We start from the raw sequence: 23,545 nt of genomic DNA, 5'->3' as shown, positions 1-23,545 counted from the left end.
CCCCTCCCCTCCCCGCTCCTCCCCGCCCCGCCCTCAACCTAGTGCGGGCGGGAGGCTGCGCAGACCTCGACGGGCTATACATGACGTCACAAAGGGGCCAGACCAAGTGGGGCAGCACCCTGCGATCCTGCGATCCTGCCCGGCTCAGCCTCCTTCACATATCTGCTTCCTTAAGTTCACTCTTGCCCAGATAGCTCTCAGTTAAAACTAAAGAATGAAAGCACTAGGTTGAGACACTACGCGGCTACACCCACATCCACTCCTCCACTCTCGCCAAGCAACCGCGCCCCCCGCCTGCAGTGGCATCGCCCGGCCACGCCCAGTGGCCGGGCTTCCAGCGCGAGCAGGCAGGTAGGCCGGGAAGGCGGGGCCAGGCCGGCGTACAGCCACATCTCCCCGCCCCTGAGTGGGCCCGGAGCCCGGGGCTGGCCTCCAAGAGTGGGTACCGGGAACAGCCCGACTGGAGAAGGGCTGCGGGAAGCAGAACACCGCCCCCAGCGCCCAGCGCGCTCCAGAAACATGAGCACAAACGCCTCAGCCTCCTCCCCCGGCGGCACCGGCACCGGCACTGGCACCACTACCGGCACTGACACCACTACCGGCACTGGCACAACTACCGGCACTGGCACCACTACCAGCACTGGCACCGGCACCGGGCGCGAGGCGGAGGGCCCGCCCGAAGCCGGGGGCACAACTTCCCAGGTCCCGAACCTGGACTCCAACTTGGACGACACCTCGTACAACGCGTCCGAATGGAGCATCCGTTCTGAGTGGCGGTCGGTCTCGGATCCGCTAGCCAGTTCCCAGTGGAGCACGTCCTCAACGGCCGAGGCCGCCTCCTGGACCTCCAGCATACCCTCCCGAATCAGCACCCCCGGTCTTAGCGAAAGTATGGACTCCGACTCCAAGAGTGGCCTCCGGGATTTCAGCGCTTACAACCCGAGCAATCGGATCCCCAAGTCTACCACCCGCTCGAACTCCTCCGATGTGGCCTCCACAGCCTCCAGCCAGGACACCGGCATTCCCTGGGTGTTAGTAACAGGACCTACCCCGCCCGTAAACTCCCCCTACGAGTCATTGCAAGGGTCTGTCTTCTCCTCAGGGTTCAGCCCCCCACAGGGTTCGGTAAAAGTACCCAACCTGCCCCCGGATTCCGTCCTGAGCTCAGTGCCCGGCTACACTTGGATGTTTGTACGGGGACCTCCTATACCCAATGACCTTTCGCAAGTGTCAATACAAGCACCTCCTACACCCAGTAACACCCCCCGAGTGTCAGTACAAGGGTCTGCCACATCCTCAGTGCCCAACTTCCCCTGGGGTTTGGTACCAGGACCACCTCTGCCGGATAACATCTCCCCATTGTCGCCACAAGCACCTCCTGCACCCCATAACATCCCCCAAGTGTCAAGGCAGGCGTCTACCCCCACCTCAGTGCCTCACACTCCGCAGGGTTCAATACAAGAACCTCCTGCACCCAGTAATCCTTTCCAACTGCCGACACAAGGACATTCTAAACCTAATAACTCTCGCAGAGTGTCAGTACAAGAGTCCGCCCCGCTCTCAGTGCCCAGCTCCCCCCGGGTATCAGCTGAAAGATCAGCTCCGCCCCTGGGCGCTCCCGGAGTATCAGCAAAAGGGTTCGCCCCGCCCACAGTGCCCGGCTCCCCCCGGGTATCAAAAGAAGGATCGGCTCCGCCCCCGGGCTCCCCGGGGGAGTTGGTAGAAGGGTCCTTCCCACCCTTTGCCGTCCGCACTCCTGTGCCTCCGACCCAGGAGAGTGTCAGCCCAAGCATGGAGAATCAAGAGAAGGCGAGTATCGCGGGCCACATGTTCGACGTGGTCGTGATCGGAGGTGGCATTTCAGGTCAGTGTGGACCGTAGCGGTGGCCTGGGGGGTCATGGCCAGTCAGGGGTAGGGAACCTGCAGTAGCGCTTGTGGCGTTTGGGGGTCTCTCATGCATGCGAGAGTGTAGTGTAGCCATGGCTCGGCCCCATATCCTGCGAGGTGGGAGTGGGGGTTGTGCCAGTTTTGCTGGTGGTGTGATTGGGGGAGTCAGACACAATAATTTTACTACTACTACTATTAAATACTAATATTTAATTAGCTCTTGCTGTGCAGTTATATTTAGCACTTTACGTGGATTTTCTCAGTCCTCAACAGTCCTGTGTGGTGGGAACTAAATTCATCCCCGTTTTGCAAAACCAAGAAACTGAGGTCTGGGGAGTTTCAATAACTCTCTTGAGGTCGAATCACCTAGCTTGGAAGTGGCTGAACGATTTTCTCCCATTTAAGACCTGCAGTACTAATTCCTGAGGTGGCTGCTTTGCCTCACTGATTTCATATCCTTTGCCCTAAACAGAACATCAGGATACAGATTTCTGTAGTATTGAGGGAGCAGTAGTGTTATTCCAGCCCTGCTCTTTTCTATTTTCCCTAGAAAATTTAGTGGGTGAAGAGGAAGGAGGTAGACTCCTTTAAGAAAAGGTAGGAAAAAAAAAAAAAAGGGGGAAGAGGGAGTGAGCTCTTAAACTATTCCTGTGTGTGTGTGTGTTTGTGTGTGTATATATATGAACTTTGTGTGTGTGTATATATATATGAACTTGCAGGAAGGTGTAGGGCATTTATTATCCAAAGAGAATCCCTTTATGAAGCAGGGGCTGAGTGCCCTGTTGTATCCTCCTTCCTTCTTTCACTAAGAGGTACCACCACCTGAATCTTGTCTTCATGAGCCTGTTGGTGGACCAGGGTTCCCCTGGTCCAGGCTTGGATTTGTGGCTAACCAAGTGAGTGGTGCATGAGGCTTTTCAATATCTTCCTGGAAGCCTCATCATGATTGATATATTAATTGTCACCTATGTTGCCATCATTGGTAAAATGTTCGAAATTTAGGAATTTTGTTACCTTTCAGCCCTGGCTAGAATACCACACTGACCTATCCTGCCCCCACTAGGTGTTAATAATTTCTGAGTTATCCCTGCAGGGTCTGATTCAGAAAGAGAAAGATGATGGGAGTGAGTAAGTAGAGTGGCCCCACAGTAGCCATTTTTATATAAAAATCTTTCGAGGAGACGCTGAACATGCTTACAAATTAATGTTGGGTAGAGATAGCTTTTGACTTGGCCTGTTCAGGATAAACAGTCACCTCTTTATCCTGAACAGGCCAAGAGAAGAGATTGGCATGAACTGTTGCTTTGACAGTTCCAGCCAGTACCAGCAAAAACATACATGTATGTTGGAGCATCAGAGGAAAGCAGCTCCTGGTGGAGAGTAAGAAAAAGGAGTATTTCACCTTGTTTCTCTTTATGTATTTATATATTTGTTTATTCATTCGAAAAGCACTTGTTGAGTACCTGCAATGAAGTGGGCTGCTGTTTCCCAAAATCTGGTCCCACTAGGCAAGCCTCCTAGAAGCAATATGGTTGCAGATCACTGGAAAATAAATGTGATGGCAATGTGTTATATACATTGAGGAGGGGTTCTGGGTCCTCTCCCATCTCCATACCGTGTGTATTCTGCAATTCAGAGTTCTTTCTGGGATTTTATTCTTAGTCTTTTTCTTGTTCAGTCTCCAGAATTCCTTAAGGAGCGTTGTTTTTGTATTTTTCCTCTGCCTGATTACCTGCTCTTCCTCCCTTTCTATACTTTATGCTCAATACTTGGTCATTAGCAGAGGTGAAATCACCATGTAGCTGATAAACTTTATGCTTTATGGCCTTGTAACTGTAGGTCTCTTCGGTTCTCATTCTAAATAAATAACCAGTTTCACACTCAGTCCTGTATTTGCAATTTTGCTTTCTTATTTCTTAGAGAGGTTACCCAAGTTATGTAAGTTGTAGGTCCCACAAAACCTGAATCTGTCCATGGTCACTCTTAATTATTAATTTATTTCCATTTAGGGCATTTCTTACACAGTAGTTCACACCCCTATTCCAGAGGCCAGCTTCAGTGACACTGGAAAAAGCACTTGGCTTCCTCTAATGTCATCTCCATCAGTCAGATCTGAGTGATTTTAATACTCAGACTGACCAGAAACATTGCTTTCTATCTGTGGTACCTTCGCAGATGGTTCACAACTGAAATGAAAGTAGTTGCCAAGTGTGGCTCATGTTAGATCCTGGACATCAACTGAGTGTTTCATGAGCCGGTGAGAAGCATCACTTCCCAAGCATTCTTGTGAATTCAGAAACATACCATTTTTATGTGTGCTTGGCAGTATCCCATGAATTACTTAATAGTCCCTGTGGCAGTTTTATATGCTTTTGGATGTTCTTTACAACTTTTGTTAGGACTTGCATGCTTTGATAGGTTACCCACACATTCATAATACATCACCAATCCATAGCATCAGCAGTGTTATTTCTATTATATAACTCCTAGAAGAGTACATATTCTAAGTGACATTACTCAGAATTGATCCATATTAGCAACATTATTTTTAAATCTCTCTACACAGAGAATAACAGCATCTTGATGTATCTCCTTTTTTTGTCATTATAAAACATAAAATAGACTATGTTTTACAACCACAAACTCTTTTTATCTGCCTAACCACCAATTAAATAATTATATATAGTATGTTAATAGTTGAGAGGGGAAATAACCCTGCCGAATTATTGGTCTAGTGATATCTTTTAAATGCTCTGGTCCTTAACCATTCATCATCTATCACCATTTCCTTTTTGAAACTCCTTTCATGTTTTCTGCGATGCTGTTGGATCCTGAATTTTTATCCCATACCGATTGCTGCTTTTCCATCGCTTTCATTGTGCTCATATTCTTGCAAGCATCTGGTTTTGAAAGATTCCACTGTTCATCACTTTGGGGTTCTTAGGTACTCTCTCCCTCTCTTTCTCATTCTAGAACTTCAGCTGTCCCTTATCTGTAGAAAACTCTCAAATCTCTCATTTGAATCCTCTTCTTTCCCTGAACTGTCCCACAGTTTATCTGCTCCTGGGTATTTCACGATTGAACACTTCAGGTTCAACATGTACCATAGCTACTGTGCTAGCCAGTCCAACTTCTTTTCCTCAGTTCCTTGACTCTGTTCTTAGCACTACCATCCCTTCTATAATTTTTGACATAATCTTTTGTTTTATCTTCTGCACCCCTTTAGCAGATCCTTCTCACTCTTCTTTGGGGCTATCTCTCTTCTCCTTTCTCTATGATGACCTCCCTCCCCCCATCACCAGGACAGACTCTTTTTGAAAAAAATTTTTGTATAAATGTAAGGGATACACCTGCAATTTTGTTACGTGGATAGATTGCGTAGTGGTGAAGTCTGGGCTTTTAGTATATTCATAATGTGAATAATGTACATTGTACCCATTAGGTAATTTCTCATCATCCACCTTCCTCCTGCCCCCACACCCTTCCAGTCACCAATGTCTGTTATTCCATACCTCTATGTCTGTGTGTGCACATTATATAGCTCCCACTTGTAAGTGAGAACATATGGTATTTGACTTTCTGAGTTGCTTCACTTAAGATAATGGCCTCCAGGTTCCATCAATGTTATTGAAAAAGCTCTTGACCCCTGAAGCTACCTGGTTATGACCCCCTTCCCAGTGGCCACCCTTTACAATAATGTCTCTCCCTTTCTGTCCATCCTGCATGCAGTGTTCTCCCAGACTTGATTTTTCTTAAACACTTCTTTCATCACCTTGCGCCTCTGCTCAGGGCCTTTAGTGCTCTCCTATCAGCAGTCTCTCAAACACCTCCCTACCCCGCCCCGCATGGTGACAAGTAGCATTTCCTACTATTTTCCAACATGGGTTTGAGCTTTAGTCTCACTGCCTCGTGTCCTCAGGCTACACTACCTTTATTTTGTCCCTTCATGCCTTTTCTGTTTTGATCTTAACATGGAAGTGCTTTTCTCTTACATTTATATTCTATCTATCCTTCAACACTTGGCTGAAGATCCTTTCCTTGATCACTCTGGCTCCCATTGATTTTTCTCTCCTCTTGTAGAGCTTGTAATCTGTACTTAACAAACAATTTACACTTGTTTTCTATCTCTTATTTCATGATTTGATTTTAAGGATAATGGCTCAGTCACTGAATTCAGGTGCTAGTTCTTACTCATGAGCTGCCACAGATATAATAAATGACAGAAAACTAGCGGTGGAAGATTTTAAAATGTGCCCTCAACTGAGAATTTCTGAAATGGCTCTCTTTAGTAGAGAAAAAAAGGAAACAAGAAAAAAGCCCACCTCCAGGGGACAATGTATACTTCCTTCATGAGTCTGTTTGGAATTTGAGTCTTTGGGTCAAAGGGGTTTTAAAAGGCAATCTAGTCTAATCACCTAAGATTTTAATCTTCTTGACAGCACCTCTCTGGTGATTAGGGCCAGATGGCTGTAGCTTGGAACGCATTTAAGGATAGGAAATGCTCAATCTCTCAAAGCAACTCATTACAGGTAGAGGTAGCTCTGGCTCCTGGTCTTGTTTAAGCATTTCAGGAGCCCCTACCCATATACTAAGCAGGGACCAGATCATGGGGAAAGAAAGAGGTATATAAAGATGAGTAAGTAGCATCCCTGTATATAAGGTACTTCTATCTTCTGGAAGAAGTAATCAACTGGGTGAATAATTGACATGAATACAGTGAGATAATAGATAGGAATATAGTGAGATAAATATCAATGCAGTGAGATAAACATTAATGTTATGAATATGAACAAAGTGCAGGAATCTTGAGAGATAAGTAGAATTTTAACAGGTAGAAATAAGAGGATGGAAAAACATACTATACAGGAGATACTAGAGGAATACAGATACAGTCATGAGAGTAAGCCAGACATGAGCAGTGCTTAATTTCCCAATGGCGAGAGTTCCAGGGAATGACAGTAGTTGTTTCCTATGCCTCTAGGGATGTGATCCTGGTAGCTATTGAGATGACCCCAGTGTGCCACGTCTGCCCATGATTTTTGTTCCTGTGTGAGCTGTGAATGGTTAGCGAGTGCACAGTGAAAATGCCTTAGTCATAACGCTGGATTGTCCTGGGTGAATACAGTGTTTCTTCATTTTTTTTTTTTTTTTGTATGCAATTAAATTCCAAGTGTCATGTAGAAAGACCTCTTCATGTCCAAATAGTGTTTAAGCAATAGAATTCCTCTCTATTTTTGTCCATCAGCTGAGCTCTGCTAAAAGAATTGAGAACACTAGCTGCCCAGAATTCAGTGCTGTATAAAATCAGCAGGAATGAATTTTTCTTATCATCTGAGAGACAGAAAAGCCATTTCGCAAGAAAAATGACTAATGTTCAGCGTTCCGATGACTGAGTCCACAACATACCACAATTTCCCTTTTTTCCCGTAAAAATTATTCTGCTGGGACCATTTTAGGCATTTTAACCCAGAACTTGGCAGCATGTACTGTGTGGTTTTGCAGTGATTAAGAAAAGCTTCCATATAAGAAATGCCACTTATTTTGGGTGCCTTAGTTATTTGAATACTCTGAGGTTCAATGTGGGCTGAGCGTTAATTTTGTGCTGTTTAGGACACTTCTCTGCCCCTATTTTATATTTTATTTTTAGGATGTTTTAACTTCATAAACTTTTAAAATACTGAACAAAGAACACAAGAATTACATTTATTTGTGCTCTGATTTTTTTTTTTTTTTTTTTGAAATCTTCATGGTTGAGGGAGCTTTTGGATTTATCTGGCATTTAATGGGAAATTTTAGCATTTAGTCAATACTAATTGATTTGAATTGTTACATAATCCTCAGCTATTGTGAAACATGTATTTAACAGTAGATCTAGGTATAGCATAATTGCATACATTACAGAGACCAGTAATGGAGAAAAAGAAACATGGAACACCATTATTGGTGAATATTGGGTCACAATCTTTGTGTAGTTGTGGCATAGAAATATTTTAACCTATGAAAAATCTTGCAGTACTTGCATTCAAGTGTACTCAGAAAGACTAAGGTTGTATTCTAGTTTTATATTACATATAGGGTGCCCAGCCCTGTGATTTAGAAAGTATAGACACCTGATAAATAGTTGTTAAGGAATATACTTGTATGTATGAGATGTATAGATTTCATAATGATAGGTGTTTTTTTTAATTTTAATTTTGAGTAATTAGAACTTCAAAAATTGAATCAAAACATTTTCTAAATGTTGTGAGCATTTGAGACAAATTGATTGTTGGGACTGTTTCTCCTCCTTTATCATGACAAATATTTTATATTTTTATCAGCAATTTGTATTTTCCTTCAAACAATCTATTTCTTGTGTTGCCATCTATCATTGTGTATTAGGGAAATTGAAAGTCTTTGAACTGTGGTTTTGTCATCCAAGAAGTTGGATTAAGTTATATGTGATATATCTTCTGGTATGGATTTTTAGTAATTAGTCAATTTCATGAAGATCCGTCTCTTTAGTTTTCTTTCTTGGACCCTCCTCAACGTTTTTTTCTTCTATGCTTTATTCTGGGAAGAGCTTGCATTATCTCTCATACTGACATTCTTCACAAACTTAAATCAGGGCCTGGGTCTCTCCACAGGTGCTCATTCACACTTGCCCCATGGCTTCTCTGAGACTTCTTGAAAAACCCTTTTCTAGTTGTTGCTAGGCCAAAGTAAACAAAGCACACTCATTCACAATATTTAATTGATTGATCAGATAAAAGTGTTAAGAACATAAAAAACAGATGATAAACTTTAAGAGTCGAAGTAATTATATATTAACCATGTCCAAGGGTTATAGAATAGTGGCCTATAAGAGCCCAAAGGGACTGAAACAGAGGCTCCGAGGGGTCAAGGGAATTACCAAATGCCACAAAATTCTTAGCTTTATAACTTGTCCTTGGATGCATAAAATACTGACTTCTAGGACAGTGCTCTTTCTGTACCTCACCTCACTGGACTTGCTTTGTCAGCTTATCCATAGATCTGCAGTAAACCTTACTATTGCTTTACTTTGAAGGTTGATGCTCTAAAGCATAGTGACTACTGCTTGACAGAAATTTATATACGATATCACAGGGAATGTTATTGCTTTCTGAACATTTAAATTTAAAAATATGGGGCACCCTATTAGGTAAAATGACTTTCATATGACAAATCTATTTCCTTTTTGGAAAGTCCATTCCTAGTGCATTTAGGATATGTAGAGATTGTTGGGATAGTTTAGATCAGTGATTCTTGACCTTTTGGACCAAATGTCTCTTGGAAAATCTGATGAAAGCTATTGGACCTTTTCACCAAAAAAAAGCATATTTTTACACATAGATGTTTTTCTCCCCTGCACCAGGCCAGTGTTCTGGAAACCTCTTCTGTGTCACTGTCCTAGTAGTGTAATTATTTTTAGCTGATACTGAGGCTTCATGAAAGTGGTGAAAATTATTTCAGAGGATTCATTACATCATTAGACAGTTACTAGTAATGAAATTTTAAATAGACCATGATGAAGAGTTAAAACATTCAGGCTGGAAACGAAGGCACCTACATTTGCTATATTAGGTCCATGATAACTAGAGAAGTGAACTTGACATGTTTTGAAAAGAAAGAATTTGGGAGAAAACATTGGTGAAGGAAATGGAAGGCTGTGGTGATTAAGATGATTTCTTTTAGTAGTTTTCAAAGATTGTTTATTTAAAGTATCATTAGCCCATCGTCTATTCAGTGACTTGTGTGAGGAATAGACCCTATGTAACCTCTGTGTCACAGGGGTTACAGCAATGAGCCTGAAATGCTCTTCATACCTGAAATTGGTTCAGAGGTCCAATGTCAGCACAGAGAAGAGAGGAGTTAATTCCACCTGGAGAAAGTGACAAGGAAAGGACTCGACAGAAGTGTCATAGATTTTGGATAAATTCTGAAATGTAATGAAGATGACCTTTAAGGTGACCATTTCCAGATTAAATGAGTTAGCTTGGAGCTGTGGCCTAAGTTAAAGACCATTTTCTTGCTTGTATTATGTCTGTTCATTCATTCAGTAAATATTTGTCAATTGTGCATCACTATATGCCTTGGGTAAAATTTGTGGGGTTTGCTCTCTGCTTTTCTGCTTTGGCATATTGCCTCAAAAATGAAATGCCTCTTCGAAAATCTGATGAAATCTGATTGCCTCAAAAATGAGGCAATATGAGTTGATATTTGACTATACTTTTTATTGTCCTTGGAGTGTTCAGTCCAAGAGTCCAAATGTGCAGTTATGTAAGAATTCTGTTGGCCAGAGACCACTTCACTGAATAATAATTAACTTAATATATCATGCAGTGTACTCTGTATAATTCCTAGGTGATGATGAATATCAAAGTTGAAGAAAGATGTCACTTTCAGGAATAAAGGGAAAGAACTAGGCAGTCATCAGAGTGTACACCATAGCTACACTAAAACCTTGCCCCAACACGCTCAGCTTGTGCTCTAGGCATTGTTCACCTAGGACCTTGCCTTTGGGAGTTTATTATGCTATTTGAATAATCAATCTTATAAGAGATTAAACAAGCTTTCCTAAAGTGTGTTTTCAGGTATACATTTTTTTAAAAAGCAGAGGGTGGATAAATGCTGAGTTAAATGGGTCTTTTTGCTGCAGGACTTCTCAGGACCATATGCCAGTGTACACCAGGCATTTCCCAGAAGGAGAAACAGTATATGGTGTTCCAACTTCCATGACCATTGATTCTTCTCCCCAGAGCATCTTTCTTGAGGACTCATGTTCCATAAAACATTTAGGGAACTACAGCCCATCCTAGCGTGCAGAGTCCAAGGACAGCAATATGGAGTGTCCCTGGTGTATTTTAAGTTTCAATGAAAGAATGGGGCAAATAACAAATTAAGGGGTAATTGCATTCCCCAACTTGGGTGAGATCCTTTTATCTAAAGTGAAGATGAATGCTGAACAATAATCAAATAAATTAGGACTGTCTAGACAACCAGTCTGTTGAATTCAGGGCAAATTGAAGTTAATTGTTAGCTTTCATCTGTTTATTACTTGAGACAGCCCTATCTTTTTTAGTCTATCAAAGGGATTATAAGATTTGGCCTTTCCAAAAGCAGAGAATTATGTATCTGAAAGGAAGTACAAAATGCAGATGGGCGTAGGTATAGATTAGATAGATAGATAGATAGATAGATAGATAGGAATGGTTTTATGTATCAAGGGCAAGTTTGCGTGTACATTGATATTCTCTGTTGTCTTCTGCGAAAAAGCACAATGCTGGTTCAAAGATCAGAAAATGTGCTAGCAGTATTTAGAATCTGCTGACTTACTTAGGCATAAAGGTTAAAATGACATGGCACCCTATCCTTGTCAATGTTTCTTAATTGCTTGAAATAAATATAATCTAGGTAGCGTTAGAAACTTCCCTGTTGCCCTCATCCACATAAGCATGATTTTGTTTTCTTAGTATATGGTTCTTCTATTCATTCCAACAAGCATTTGGGCACCGCAACATGCAGGCTCCATCCTAGGGATGCAAAGATTTATAACACATTTCTGTTTTTTCATAATACACGTTTAGCTCATTTATGCATCTCAAGATTAATGCATTTAAAACAAGACACTTGATATTTCCCCATAACTCTTCTTCCCCTGGCTGTTTCCAACCTAATAAATGGTACCACCATTTAACCAGTTGCTAAGGTTAAAAAGCTTGGATCCATTCTTGGTTCCTCTCTTTTTGTCATACACCACATCCATTCCAGCAGCAAATTCTATTGGCTGTAGCCTCAAAATATGTTCCGTATCTCACGGCTTCCCACAACAACTGCAACCACAGTTATCCCCACCTAAGCCATTGTGGTCTTTTGCCTTTGTCCAAGCCACCATGATCTCTTGGCCAGAGATATCTGCCTCTTTACTAGTCTCTGTACTTCCTTCCTCTTTTGCCCCACTACAGTCTGCTTTCCTCACAGAAACCAGGATGATCTTTTAATAAGTTAAAATAAGATGAATCACTCCCCTACTTATAAGCCTCCAGTAGCCCCTATCATACTTAGACCAAAACCTAGAGTCTTGCTATGGTCTACAAGACACTCTGTCACTTAGTCTCTTCTTACTTTTCCAGTCTCATCTTCTCCTCACTAATTTCCCTTTGGCTGTGCCAGCCTTATTGTTCTTTGAGCACATCAGCCTTTTTCCTATCTTCCCCAGATACTTGCATGGCTCACTTCCTTACTTCATTAAGATCTCTGCTTTAATGTCACCTCTCAGATGCATTCACTGATGACCCTGTGTAAAAGTGCACTCCCCACCTCCGTGGCTCACTCTCCCCTTACTCTGATTTGTTTATCTTCATAGCACTTAATATTTCCTTAATAGTTCATAATCACTTAATATTAATATTTATTCCTTTATTTGTTTTTTTCCCCATAAAAATGTAAGCTTCATGAGGACTTAGTTATATTCACCTGTATCACAGCACCTAGGATGATGCCCGGGACTCAGTAAGAGTGCAATATTATTTTATGGGTGAATAGATGAAGGAATGAATTTAGCTAGGTTTATGATACTTGTGAAGGGGTAAGTATATGTACTTGCAGAAATATTCCATTGTTATCCATGCCTTAGATGCTTCTCATGAAGACAGCCCACATTTCATATATCTGTAGGCTGTATTTGAAACATTTTAAGGGGAAAAATAATTTGAGGTAGGAAAAAATTCTTAATGTTTGTGTGTGCTAGTTTTCTCTTTGCAAACACAGTGATGCTCTACAGGAAACATATATGTGCAGTACATTCAAGTGAGTGTATATTGAAAGATGACTCTTCATTCCACTTCAACCCCAAGCACTATACCCCAAAAGTAACTGCGATGATAGTTTATTGTGTATCCTTTCAGATATTTACTGTGCAAGTATGAAATATATACATTTTTTGTTATTCTACAATGGGCCTATACTATATACAGGGAATCTCAACTTTGCTTATTTCACCTTATTTATTTCAAAGAACTTTCATTCATTTTAATAGCTATATAGTATTTCAAAGAATGCCTCTACCACATCCTTGTATGTAGCTCTTGAAGCACATGGGTAAGTTTATGTAAGAGAGCTTACTAGGGTTGTAATTGCTGGATCAAAGGGAGGTCCATTCATAGGTTTTGATAGCTAATGACAACAAGATTGAATCACTTTACCACCAACAGTGTAAGACAGAGTCTGTTTTTCTGCATCCATGTCAATACTATGTTTTAACTATTTTCATTCTTCAACCCAAGAAGCCAAAATGGTACTTTATTTTTATGTTTCTCCAGTTATGAGTGAGATTGAACACCTTTTCACTGAAAGGCATTTACATTTCTTCTGTAAAACTTTATGTTCACATTTTTTTTTCTTTTTACTTATTTTAAAAGCATGTCTGGTCATTTTTCTTATTGATTTGTGAGAACTTTTTATATTTTGAAGAAATGAATTCTTTGTTGAATGTTGCAAATATTTTCTTTTTATGGCGTCTGGGTTTTGTGTCTTGCACAGAAAGCATTCTTTATTCCAAGAATATTATTTTAGAAAAATCTGCCCTACTTTATTCTAGCTTTTTCAGGGTTTTATGTTATGCATTTAAATCTTTCTTCTGAGTTTATTCTGAGTAAAGAGTTAGAGAGAGATTCTGCTTTACTTTTTTAATTTCCCCAAATCAGATGTCTCAACACAATATATTGACTAAACCAGGATTTACCTACTGATTTGTATAATTTAGGCTATTTCTAGACCATATGCTCTTATTTCTCTGTCTCTCTGATCTTGTACCAGCATAACTCTTTTTACTGTAGCTTTGCCATACATTTTAATGAAAAGTTGAGCTAGTTATAATGCTTTTTCAGGAATTTCCTGGCAAGCTGGCCATGCTATTTTTCCATGTGATTTTTCACCTGGACAGGTCTAGAAATAAATATATAAAGAAAAAGTTCCTAATATTTTAATTGAGATTTCATTACATTTGTAAATTTATTTGGAGGAATTAAGGTCTTTATAATACTGTTTCCTTTTATCCAAAAATAAAAACTATTTTTTTTCTGTTGAAATCTTCTATTGTGTCTTTTGGTGATTTTGAAGGTATTTTTCAGGTAGATTTTTCAGAGCTCTTGTTGAGTTCATGTTGCTCTAAGAGGTGAGCTTATTTTTTCCCATCATATTCTAATTCATTGTATACAGGGTAGATATTTATCTTTTAATATTAATTTTGGCTGGGCACAGTTGCTCACAGCTGTAATCCCAGCACTTTGGGAGACTGAGGCGGGCGGATCACGAGATCAGGAGTTCAAGACTAACCTGGGCAACATGGTGAAACCCCTTCTCTACTAAAAATACAAAGATTAGCTGGGCGTGGTGGTGTGCACCTGTAATCCCAGCTACTTGGGAGGCTAAGGCAGGAGAATTGCTTAAACCTAGGAGGCAGAGGTTGCAGTGAGCTGACATCGCATCACTGCACTCCAGCCTGGGTGAAAGAGCAAGACTCCATCTTGGGGGAAAAAAAAAAAATTTTTTTTAAACTAGACACCTTTTTCCTTGAATTTTCTTTTTGTTTTTCTTTCGTTCATTTATTCATTCCTTCTTATCAATTTTCCAGGCTAAGTTTCCACTATCCATCCACTATGATAATTTTCTCTCTTCTCTAACTTTTATACCTCACTTCACCTTTATCTAATGGCATTGATTAGTACTTGCCCAATAATGTTAAATAAAATTGGTAATGGTGGCATTTCTACCTTGTTTCTGATTTTAATGCTACTGTTGTTTCACCATTAAGCATAGTGTTCAAGCCAATCATGCCAAAAGCTCTGGAAGCTCTCCTAAATCGCTCCAGGCAAGCTGGCTTAAGGACCTCCATGGCACCTTTTCTTTACCTTTATTGTAATCTGGAACACAATGAACTTGATAATGTGTTTATCTTACTGAACAATGTTGATGTGTTTATCTTACTGAACAATGTTGACAAATTCTGTGTACATCCTCAAAGAAGTAACTTTCCACAGATCGCCCTTTGGGAAGTGCTGATTTAGAGAAATACATGATCAACAATACCAACCATAGCATAAAGGAGTTTAAGGATTGAGACAAAACCATGAGGCTTAGAAAAAAGGAGGTCATCAGTGACCTTAAGGATAATGGTGATGATGATAGCTCATACCAGTGGTACATTTACCGGGCATCAGTCACTTGGCTGCGTAATTATACATGTTACTTTGTTTAATCTTCACATTACCCACTAAGGCAGAACAATTATTATCTCTGTTTTTTAGCTGTGGCAACATGTTGAAGAAAGTTTCTTAAGATTGTCACACAGTAAATAACAAAATGTGATTGCAAATTTCACTCGCTCTATAGCAGGAGCTCGTCCACATAATACTAGGAGAATCAATCCAGAGCCTGCCCCAGGAGTGTTTTGTTTGGCCAATTCATTATGGGATTTTTGTTTTGTTTTGTTTTGAAACTGAATGCCTTCAGTAGGCATACATACCGTTGAATTTGTGAGTGTTTTTGAATTGCAATCTGAAGTTTTATAAACTCTATTCATTCATTAATAAATTATTTCAACAAATATTTCCTGAGTGTCCACTGCATGCCAGGTACTATGCTAGGCTCTGGAGATACAACAATAAGCAAAAATGAGCAAAGACCCGATTTTCATGTGGACTTAATTAAATAATATACAAAAAATTGTGTGTGTGTGTGTGTGTGTGTGTATGCGTGTGTGTGTGTGTATGTATGTGGGTGGTAGGAAATGGAGACAGCTGATCATGTGTTGTCGAAAGAAATTCAGAAATCACATAGGAACTGAAAAGGGTGGCATGAGTCAAATTGAGGAATTTCTTACTTTTCTGTGATAGAATAATGTGAATATTCTTGAAGAAATAAGGTAAAGCAAGTGACCCAGGGAGAGGTGGAGAAGGCAGGGCTAAATGTGGAAGCTAGGTTCCAAAGTGACAGTATGCCTGAGATTTATGCCCTGGGAAGCAAAGGGATTATTTCCTCAAAGGCTTCATTGCATACATGAACTCCCAAGGCATGCTATGTGGGTAAAATCATCTCCTATACCAGTTCTCTGGGGACAGCAGCCATTTTGGGTTGTTGGAAGCATTGCAGAATTGGTGGTAATACAATTTCTATGGGCAGTTGCTTTAAGAACTTGGAGCTTGGTTTGAGATTGCCATGGTAACACCACTGCTGGCTGCATACAACATCTCACCCAGGCTCTCTTGATCTAATAACCAGGACCCACATTGCCTTGAACTCTCTCAAACAAGGTGTGCTTTTAGCAGACTAACTTTTTTTTTTAAACCTCTCTGATAAATCCATTAACCTATTTTATTTTGGTTTCTGTAACTTGCAAATGACTGAGGAGAGAGAAATTAGGAGAGGAATTGTATTGTTTTAAACTCATCGTCCCTATTTAGAATACTTAATGCAAACTAATTAAAGATCTGCTTGTGCTATGATCTGCTATCTTCCTGTTTTCAAGTTTTTGCATTGTGAAATCTATCATATCTCCTTGTTCACACAATAAGGCCTTGACAAACTCTTTGTGAATATAGTTTCTCTGACCTCTCTACTCTCGCAGAAAACCACAGGATAGGCCGGGCGCGGTGGCTCACGCCTGTAACCCCCGCACTTTGGGAGGCCAAGGCGGGCCCATCACAAGGTCAGGAGATAGAGACCATCCTGGCTAACACGGTGAAACCTTGTCTCTACTAAAAATACAAAAAATTAGCCAGGCGTGGTGGTGGGCACCTGTAGTCCCAGCTCCTCAGGAGGCTGAGGCAGGAGAATGACGTGAACCTGGGAGGCGGAGCTTGCAGTGAGCCGAGATGGCGCCACTGCACTCCAGCCTGGGCGACCAGAGAGAGACTCCATCTCGAAAAAAGAAAAAAAGAAAACCACAGGATACTCAGGAGTCTTGGGCTCTTTTCTTCCTAATGAGCTCTGTTTGCCATGGTTTGGGAGAGGAAGAGCTCTGAGTATAGGGGATGGTAGATTTTGTTAGTGTTCACTTAGACCTCTTCTCTCAAAAACATGGGTGAGAGAATCACACATTTTTGACACTAGGATACTTGAGAGTTTGGTCCAATGGTCTTTTACCAAGGTGGCCCCACATCTCCTACATCCCAATGAATATCATAAACACTTGCTGATTTAATGGACAATAATGTTAGTAGCCTGAAATCACACTAGTAGTTTGAAACCCATGATGAGGGTGCATATACACCATGGAAATCTAAATGCTGTGAAAATCTAAATGCTGTGAAACAGTCCCCGCTTCCCACTACTGGACTGGTTGTTAATCATTTACTGGCATACTTGTATCAAACCCTTCCCTTACGCGGGTGGGGAGTGGTGAGAAACAGGCTTCTTATCACTAGTTTTTATGTGGCCATTAAATGATGGAAAATGAAAGAAAGGGAGAGCTGTAATGCATAATGCTCTTCATTTTTGCTTAGTAATTTATATTACTTTGGAACAAGATGAAATAAAATATTTAAGATGAGCTTTTTCTCTTTTCATAATAAAATGTGAAAAAATATTTGATTACAAAAGCTATCTTTATAGTAGCCACATTTTATTTGGTGACTTGCCTTCAGACTTAAGAATCTTTTCTAACAATTTTATCCCATTTACAAAAAAATGCTCAATAAATATTTCGAAAGATTAGGTCAAAAGCCCTTAAACTAATCTGTAGGGTTGACAATTAAGATATCATTTTTTTTTCTGTAACTGATCATTGAATTTTGTAGTGCTGAGGGGAGGGTAGAATGCATAGTAAGTGACACACAAGTGCAAAAAAGAGTTGATTGTAATCTAAGACTTAGATTTTAAAGTAGGAATAATTTTTAGGTTTTGCCATTCAAATCAGCAGATAGCTACAGTTATTACATTACAAAAGATTTCTGAGCTCCAAGTATTTGTGTGTACTTTGACTTACTAAGCATTCAAAAATACTTTCCTAACAGCATCACACTTTTATTTTCATATTGTATATATTTTAACCTTTACGTTATCATGGAAATTTCTTAACAAGGTCTTCTTCCCGGTAAACACACAAACTGAAACATTAGCACTCTTTTATTCAGCATCTTAGAAGAAATATGCTTAATATAGTAGATTTTCCTAAATAACTTAAACCTTCACCCTTCAAATTCTAAGACCTTTTAGAAACCATTTCTCTGAAATCCTTTTTAAATATTTTAAACATATTTCTCACTTCTTAAACTAAGAGTTTAAACTCTCCTTGCTGTCATAGGGCTAACCGTTCTTCTGCCATGTAGAAACTACTTTCACCAGCTTTTAAATTTTATTTAGTTTTATCCTTAAATGCCAAACTGCAAAATGACCTTTGTCACTGGTGTGGTCATTGTATTCGCTCAGACAGCCCTGCTCCCCCCTCCCCTTTTAGTTTCCTGAGTAGTGTTTATTTATTATGGGCACTGAAGCCCATGCATAAAACTTGTTTGGAGTTACATACTAGATTCGATTTTATTAAGACTCTAAGTGAGGGTGTGAGAAGTAAAATCCTTCGCTTTTCAGAAGACTTTGTTGTGGTCATATCAGGCACTTGGAATATGGAGATAATGAAATCTACTCCAAGGGATGGTTGTGAGAGGCAACAAGGAAAGGCATATGAAATGGATCTGTTTGGATGCCACCAAGTGGTCCCTTTATGCGCACAACTGCTGCAGGCCCCACCACTGTTGTTCAACGTTCCCCACCGCTCCATCCCCTTAGGCAGTGTGGGGAGAGCCAGTTTCTCCTCCTTAGAAGAGGAGCTGCCAGAGCAATTCTAGTAGACCCTTGGGTATATTTACCTAACTGGTTTGTAGTTAGGTTGATTAAAGGGAATGGGAAGAAATAAAAATTTTGCATCTGAGTTTCTCTGTTTTTAAATATGGAGTATTACTTTGAGCCTAAAAATGTTCATCACTTTTGACTTAGTCATCTCCCTTCTGGAACTTAACCCTAAAGAAATAATCAGACATAAGGAGAAAGATTTATGCATAAACATATTTTTCATCTCACCTTCATCCTGTTTTTACATTAGTCAGCACAAGAAGCCTTTGACTGTGTTCCAGAAAACATATTGCACCAAGATTGGCAGACATTGGTTTGAGTTTATTTAACTGTCAGGGGATGGCTTTCTTTGTGAGCTGATTCCAAAAATTCATTACATACTTAAATCTTTGATGGGCATCAGCAATGTAAGAGTCGTGTACTTGAAGGGCTCAAAATTGCACACAAACATTAGTAGGTAGCAGTGCTGGATATTATGGTTTAGACTTAATATCTTTTAAGATATTTTAGATCTTGTAGACCCAAACTCATCCTTGATTTGGCTATGTGTATTCTATGCCATTCTGTATATGAGTAAAATACTGGGTTCTGTGAGAGCAGGCATCAAGATAGAACTAGCTGTCTAAGAGATTTATTGTGGGAAAAGCCCGTGAAGGATAAAGGGGAAGGAGAGCGTGAGTAGGGAATAAAAAACTAATAGGGTAGTCCTGTATAATTTCCTACAATTTGGATTTTGTTCATTTCATCCCAGTAGTATTAACATATTCCTCTGTTCCCTAAGTATCAGATACAGAGGACTGATCACATTAGAATTTAATTTGTTCCTTCCTTTTCTCCCCTCTTCTCCCCTCCCCTCCCTCCCCTCCTGTTCCCTCTCCTTCCCTTCATTCTTGCAAAACTACTTCATAGGTAATGGTGTGTGCTTCCATCAAGAGGCAGATAACATTTGTCTCATCTGTTTTTCTGTGTGTGTTAGCAACTTGATGATCATTATGCTAGATCCATTAACTCATTAGGGGTTGCAAAATGCTGACATTTGAATTATTTCTGTCTTCACTTACTAACTAGCATACTTTTATACAGAGAAACTTCCCCTCATTAGCTATTTGGTTGTTTTGAGGTTCAGCGCAAATAGGAAAGGTAGGATGAATGCTAGATTTTTTCTTTTGCTTATCATTTTTCAAAATGATAAGTTCGTTCCTTAGCATTTTCCAAAGGTGGAAAATGAGAGTTTTTGTGTTTGTTTAGTGTTATTATGAACTCATGGATTTAAGCCATTGTAGTTGTTATCTTTATTTGACACTCAAATTATTTCATCTTTGGCCAGTAGGAGTTTATATAGGTAGGCTCCTGAGTGTTTTTCACATAATCCTAGTAGTCTCTGACAGCCTCCTTGCTTTCTGGTATGATTTAATGTTCAGGCTCATCTTGTACATTTCCTGCCTCAGATCTCACTAGGTCACAAGCCATAGTTCATTGTAGTGAGAATTGATTTTTTAGAAACAACACTCTAGGTGTTGGGAGTGTTCGTTGCTGCTGGGTAGGTTACTTTTTCTAGACCTTTTCATTGTACAAAACTAAGGAATTTTTTTTTAAAAGATAGAGTATATCCAGAGATCATACTTATAATTTCAATTTATATCTAGGACTACAGGGTTACTGCTTCATCTCATCATTTTTACATCTGAGTTTATTTATCTCCATGCTAAAAAACCTGCTTCTCAACAACACAAGCCTGATTACTCACTTGTTTTATCACATACTACAAATGTGACAGCCTTGGGATCACAATGCTAATACTAGGACTAGCTAAATTATTATTGAAAAAAATGTGAAGTTCTTTTTATCTTTAGGATATATACCATTAGAAATGAACTATCAAATCACTGGGTTTTAAAATCAGTTGGAATAGTTCCTCTCCTCAACCACTTGTATACGTATTTAGGTATTATTTGTATCACTTTGCTAATCTTGTCTCTGGCGCCATTCTTATTTCCCTTACCCTAATATAACTAGCATTTTCTCCCTGTATTATGTTTGTCTCTGTAACAATGAGAAGTTTATGAGACGTATAATGAGAAGTATAAAGTTAACTAGGAACTAAGAATTTGAAGTACAAAAATGAATGTAGATTTAAAAATAAGTGTATGCACAATATATTTCTTTACTCTGTGAGCTGAGAGGTCTTAGAAGCAATGACACCCCAGTAGCAATGAGCACACCTAGAACCCAGATCTTGGTTTCTAATACTGGTCTTCAGTAAAAGGGACCAAAGCTCATTGAAGAAATGCCTGATTCTAAGGCCATGGCAGAGAAAGATAAGATGAGTCTGGAGCATTGTGTGGTACTGGAAAGGAAGGAAATGCTCAACCACACACACACAATGATAGGGGCATGTCAAAGGGGCATAGGAGCCAAGTAAAAGAACTCCCAATAACCATAGCTGGAAGAATTTGAGCAACGAAATAAATGACATAGTGTTGGATTATAATCCAAAGTATAAAACGAATATCTGCGAGTCCATATTGATATGATAATAAGTAAATGATTGAAGAAGTCAGTAAGTGAGGAGAAGAGACACATCTCCAGTGCAGAATTCCAAATAATTTATGTAGATACTCTACTCTCAAAAAGCTGGAACATACTTTCCACTCCTTAAGTGTGGCCTTTCTTTCAGAGTGTAGTATGTTAAGATAGGAAAAACAATAACTATAGTGGAGAAACTTGACAAACACTACCTCAGCCAGGTGATCAGATCAAGGTCAACATCAGTGAGAAACCATGCTTGTAGCATGTACCCTTGATATAATGTTAATCTGCAACACTTTCTTAATTTTTCTGGTATTACTATGCTGGATTTAAAAAATATTTTATGTTTCCTGAAGGCTTTTAATTACAGGTGAAAACCTGTTCTCAGCTTTGTTTGAGCTAGTGAAAAAAGTATGAAGCATGGTTTCTACCTTATAGTAACTTAGAAACTAGTGAAGGAAACAAGATCTAGCAAGCATGTAATCAAAATGTAAATCATAGGACATGATTATACAGGATTTTTAAGTTGAGAAAAGCAAAGCATAGTTATACTGAGACCTGGTGTAGCTAGAGAAAGTTTTGAAGAAAATAGTCTCTCCTGTTAATACTGTCAGGATTTCTGGACGAGGGAAATGATAGGGATTGATTTAGAGGCTCAGAAATTCTCTAAATATATGATTATCACCAGAAAACAAGATACATATATTTTAAAACCATTACATTTTGTTTCTGTTGACCAACTGAAATGCAAGATGACTAAATTAGTTATTTTTGAATCCCTTATGATAGATAATTGGTGGCTCATTTAATCATAGTGTGGCCAGAATGTATTAGAAAGACAGCAAAATCACTGGATTGTATATGATACCCTGCATTTATTTGATGTATAGACCTGGTTAAATCTTGGATTTTAAGCATTTGAATGTTACGTTGCTCTCTTTTGTTTTTCCTTTAGGACTATCTGCTGCCAAACTCTTGACTGAATATGGCGTTAGTGTTTTGGTTTTAGAAGCTCGGGACAGGGTTGGAGGAAGAACATATACCGTGAGGGTAAGTGATTCTAATACTTACATGTAATAAAATATCTCACTCAAACTACAAGTGGCACCACTGAAAATCACAGGGCTAGAGGAGATCTCAAGAGTTCATGCAGTTAAGCCATTTGTCCCCCATAGTCCTAAAGTACTCCCATCAAATAAGCGTGCATTCTCTTTAACAAGTACACACTAAAGACTGACAGCTTCTGACTTTCAGTGGAGTGAATTCAACAAACATGAGCAAGTAACTTCAATACAGTGTCATAATTTTCATACTACAGACGTAAATGAAGTGTGTAGTATCTCAGATGGAGTAATAGTTTGGCTGTACTGGAAGTGACTATACACCCACAATACACACAGACACACACAGAGAGACACACCCAAACACACACATGCTTAGATTCCTTATTTATCCAATGACACACAACTTAATAGAAATGTGGTGGCAAAAAAACAAAAAAACCAAAAACAAAAAAAGAAATGTGGTGGCCGTAGTAAGCAGGAACAAATGTAGCATATTTTTGCATAACTTTTCCCTTGGCCCTTGTTCCCTAAGAAGTATGCTGCTGCCAGAGGTATTCCTGAGGTCGCGTCTGGCTAGATATAAGAAAGAAGCCCAGTTATTGCTACATCACTGCTTTTTTTATACTTGGGCTTACATCACCATTCTGGAAAAAATACATACTATTATTTACTACTATTAAGGGAATGGTTGCAGGTGGTTGACTCTGGGCGAAAGTACGTAGGGAGATAATGAAGACTGGGAAGGAAATAGGGGCAAAGATGGAAGTTTTTGCACATAAAAGTGGGGGAGAAAGGGAGAAGAGCCAGAGAGAAGTAGTAGAGGCAGAAGAGGAGGACCAGACTAGAGCAGCAATAGGTAGGTCAGCGGACGAAAGAGGAAGGGGTGCTCACCTGTCAACTGACACAGTATAAAGGCAAAACAAAACAAAAGAAAAAACCCCTCGCATTTGATAGTTAGAAGTTCATTAATTAATGAGCCCCTTTGCTAGAGTACACAAATAGAATGTTAAAGACTGGAGATTGAGAGTAAAGACAAAACCAGACTGTTGAAGTGACTGGAAAGAGAGGAAGCATCTATCTAACTAGAAGATGCTTCAGTTAGACTAATAACAGAATGGCGTAAGCAATGCAAATATTTGATTACTTCACAGAAGTCTGGTGGTACATAGTCCAGGCTCTCGTTTTTTGCTCTTCTTTCTGCTCTCATATATATATA

General features: G+C 39.7%; 1 protein-coding gene across 2 annotated transcripts in view; it reads left to right on the top strand.

Annotated features, from left to right (window-relative positions):
* The first annotated feature begins 334 nt into the window (after positions 1-334).
* The window catches only part of MAOA (monoamine oxidase A), an 84,068-nt gene continuing 60,857 nt past the window's right edge, over positions 335-23,545 (top strand). The window contains exons 1-3 of one of the 2 annotated variants that reach the window (XM_012001607.1): positions 364-1,864; positions 3,161-3,268; positions 22,221-22,315. Coding sequence is in view for 1 of the 2 variants with exons in the window: in XM_012001606.1 (XP_011856996.1) it covers positions 520-1,864; positions 22,221-22,315 (1,440 nt within the window). In the remaining variant the exon portion in view is untranslated. Of the gene's footprint in view, positions 1,865-3,160; positions 3,269-22,220; positions 22,316-23,545 lie in introns of both variants that reach the window. The other variant, XM_012001606.1, reaches the window with a different exon arrangement.

The sequence above is a fragment of the Mandrillus leucophaeus genome, unplaced genomic scaffold (genome assembly GCF_000951045.1).
Source record: "Mandrillus leucophaeus isolate KB7577 unplaced genomic scaffold, Mleu.le_1.0 Scaffold666, whole genome shotgun sequence".
Lineage (NCBI taxonomy): Eukaryota > Metazoa > Chordata > Mammalia > Primates > Cercopithecidae > Mandrillus > Mandrillus leucophaeus.
The sequence above is the reverse complement of the archived record's forward strand: the minus strand, read 5'-3'. Positions and strand labels throughout refer to the sequence as shown.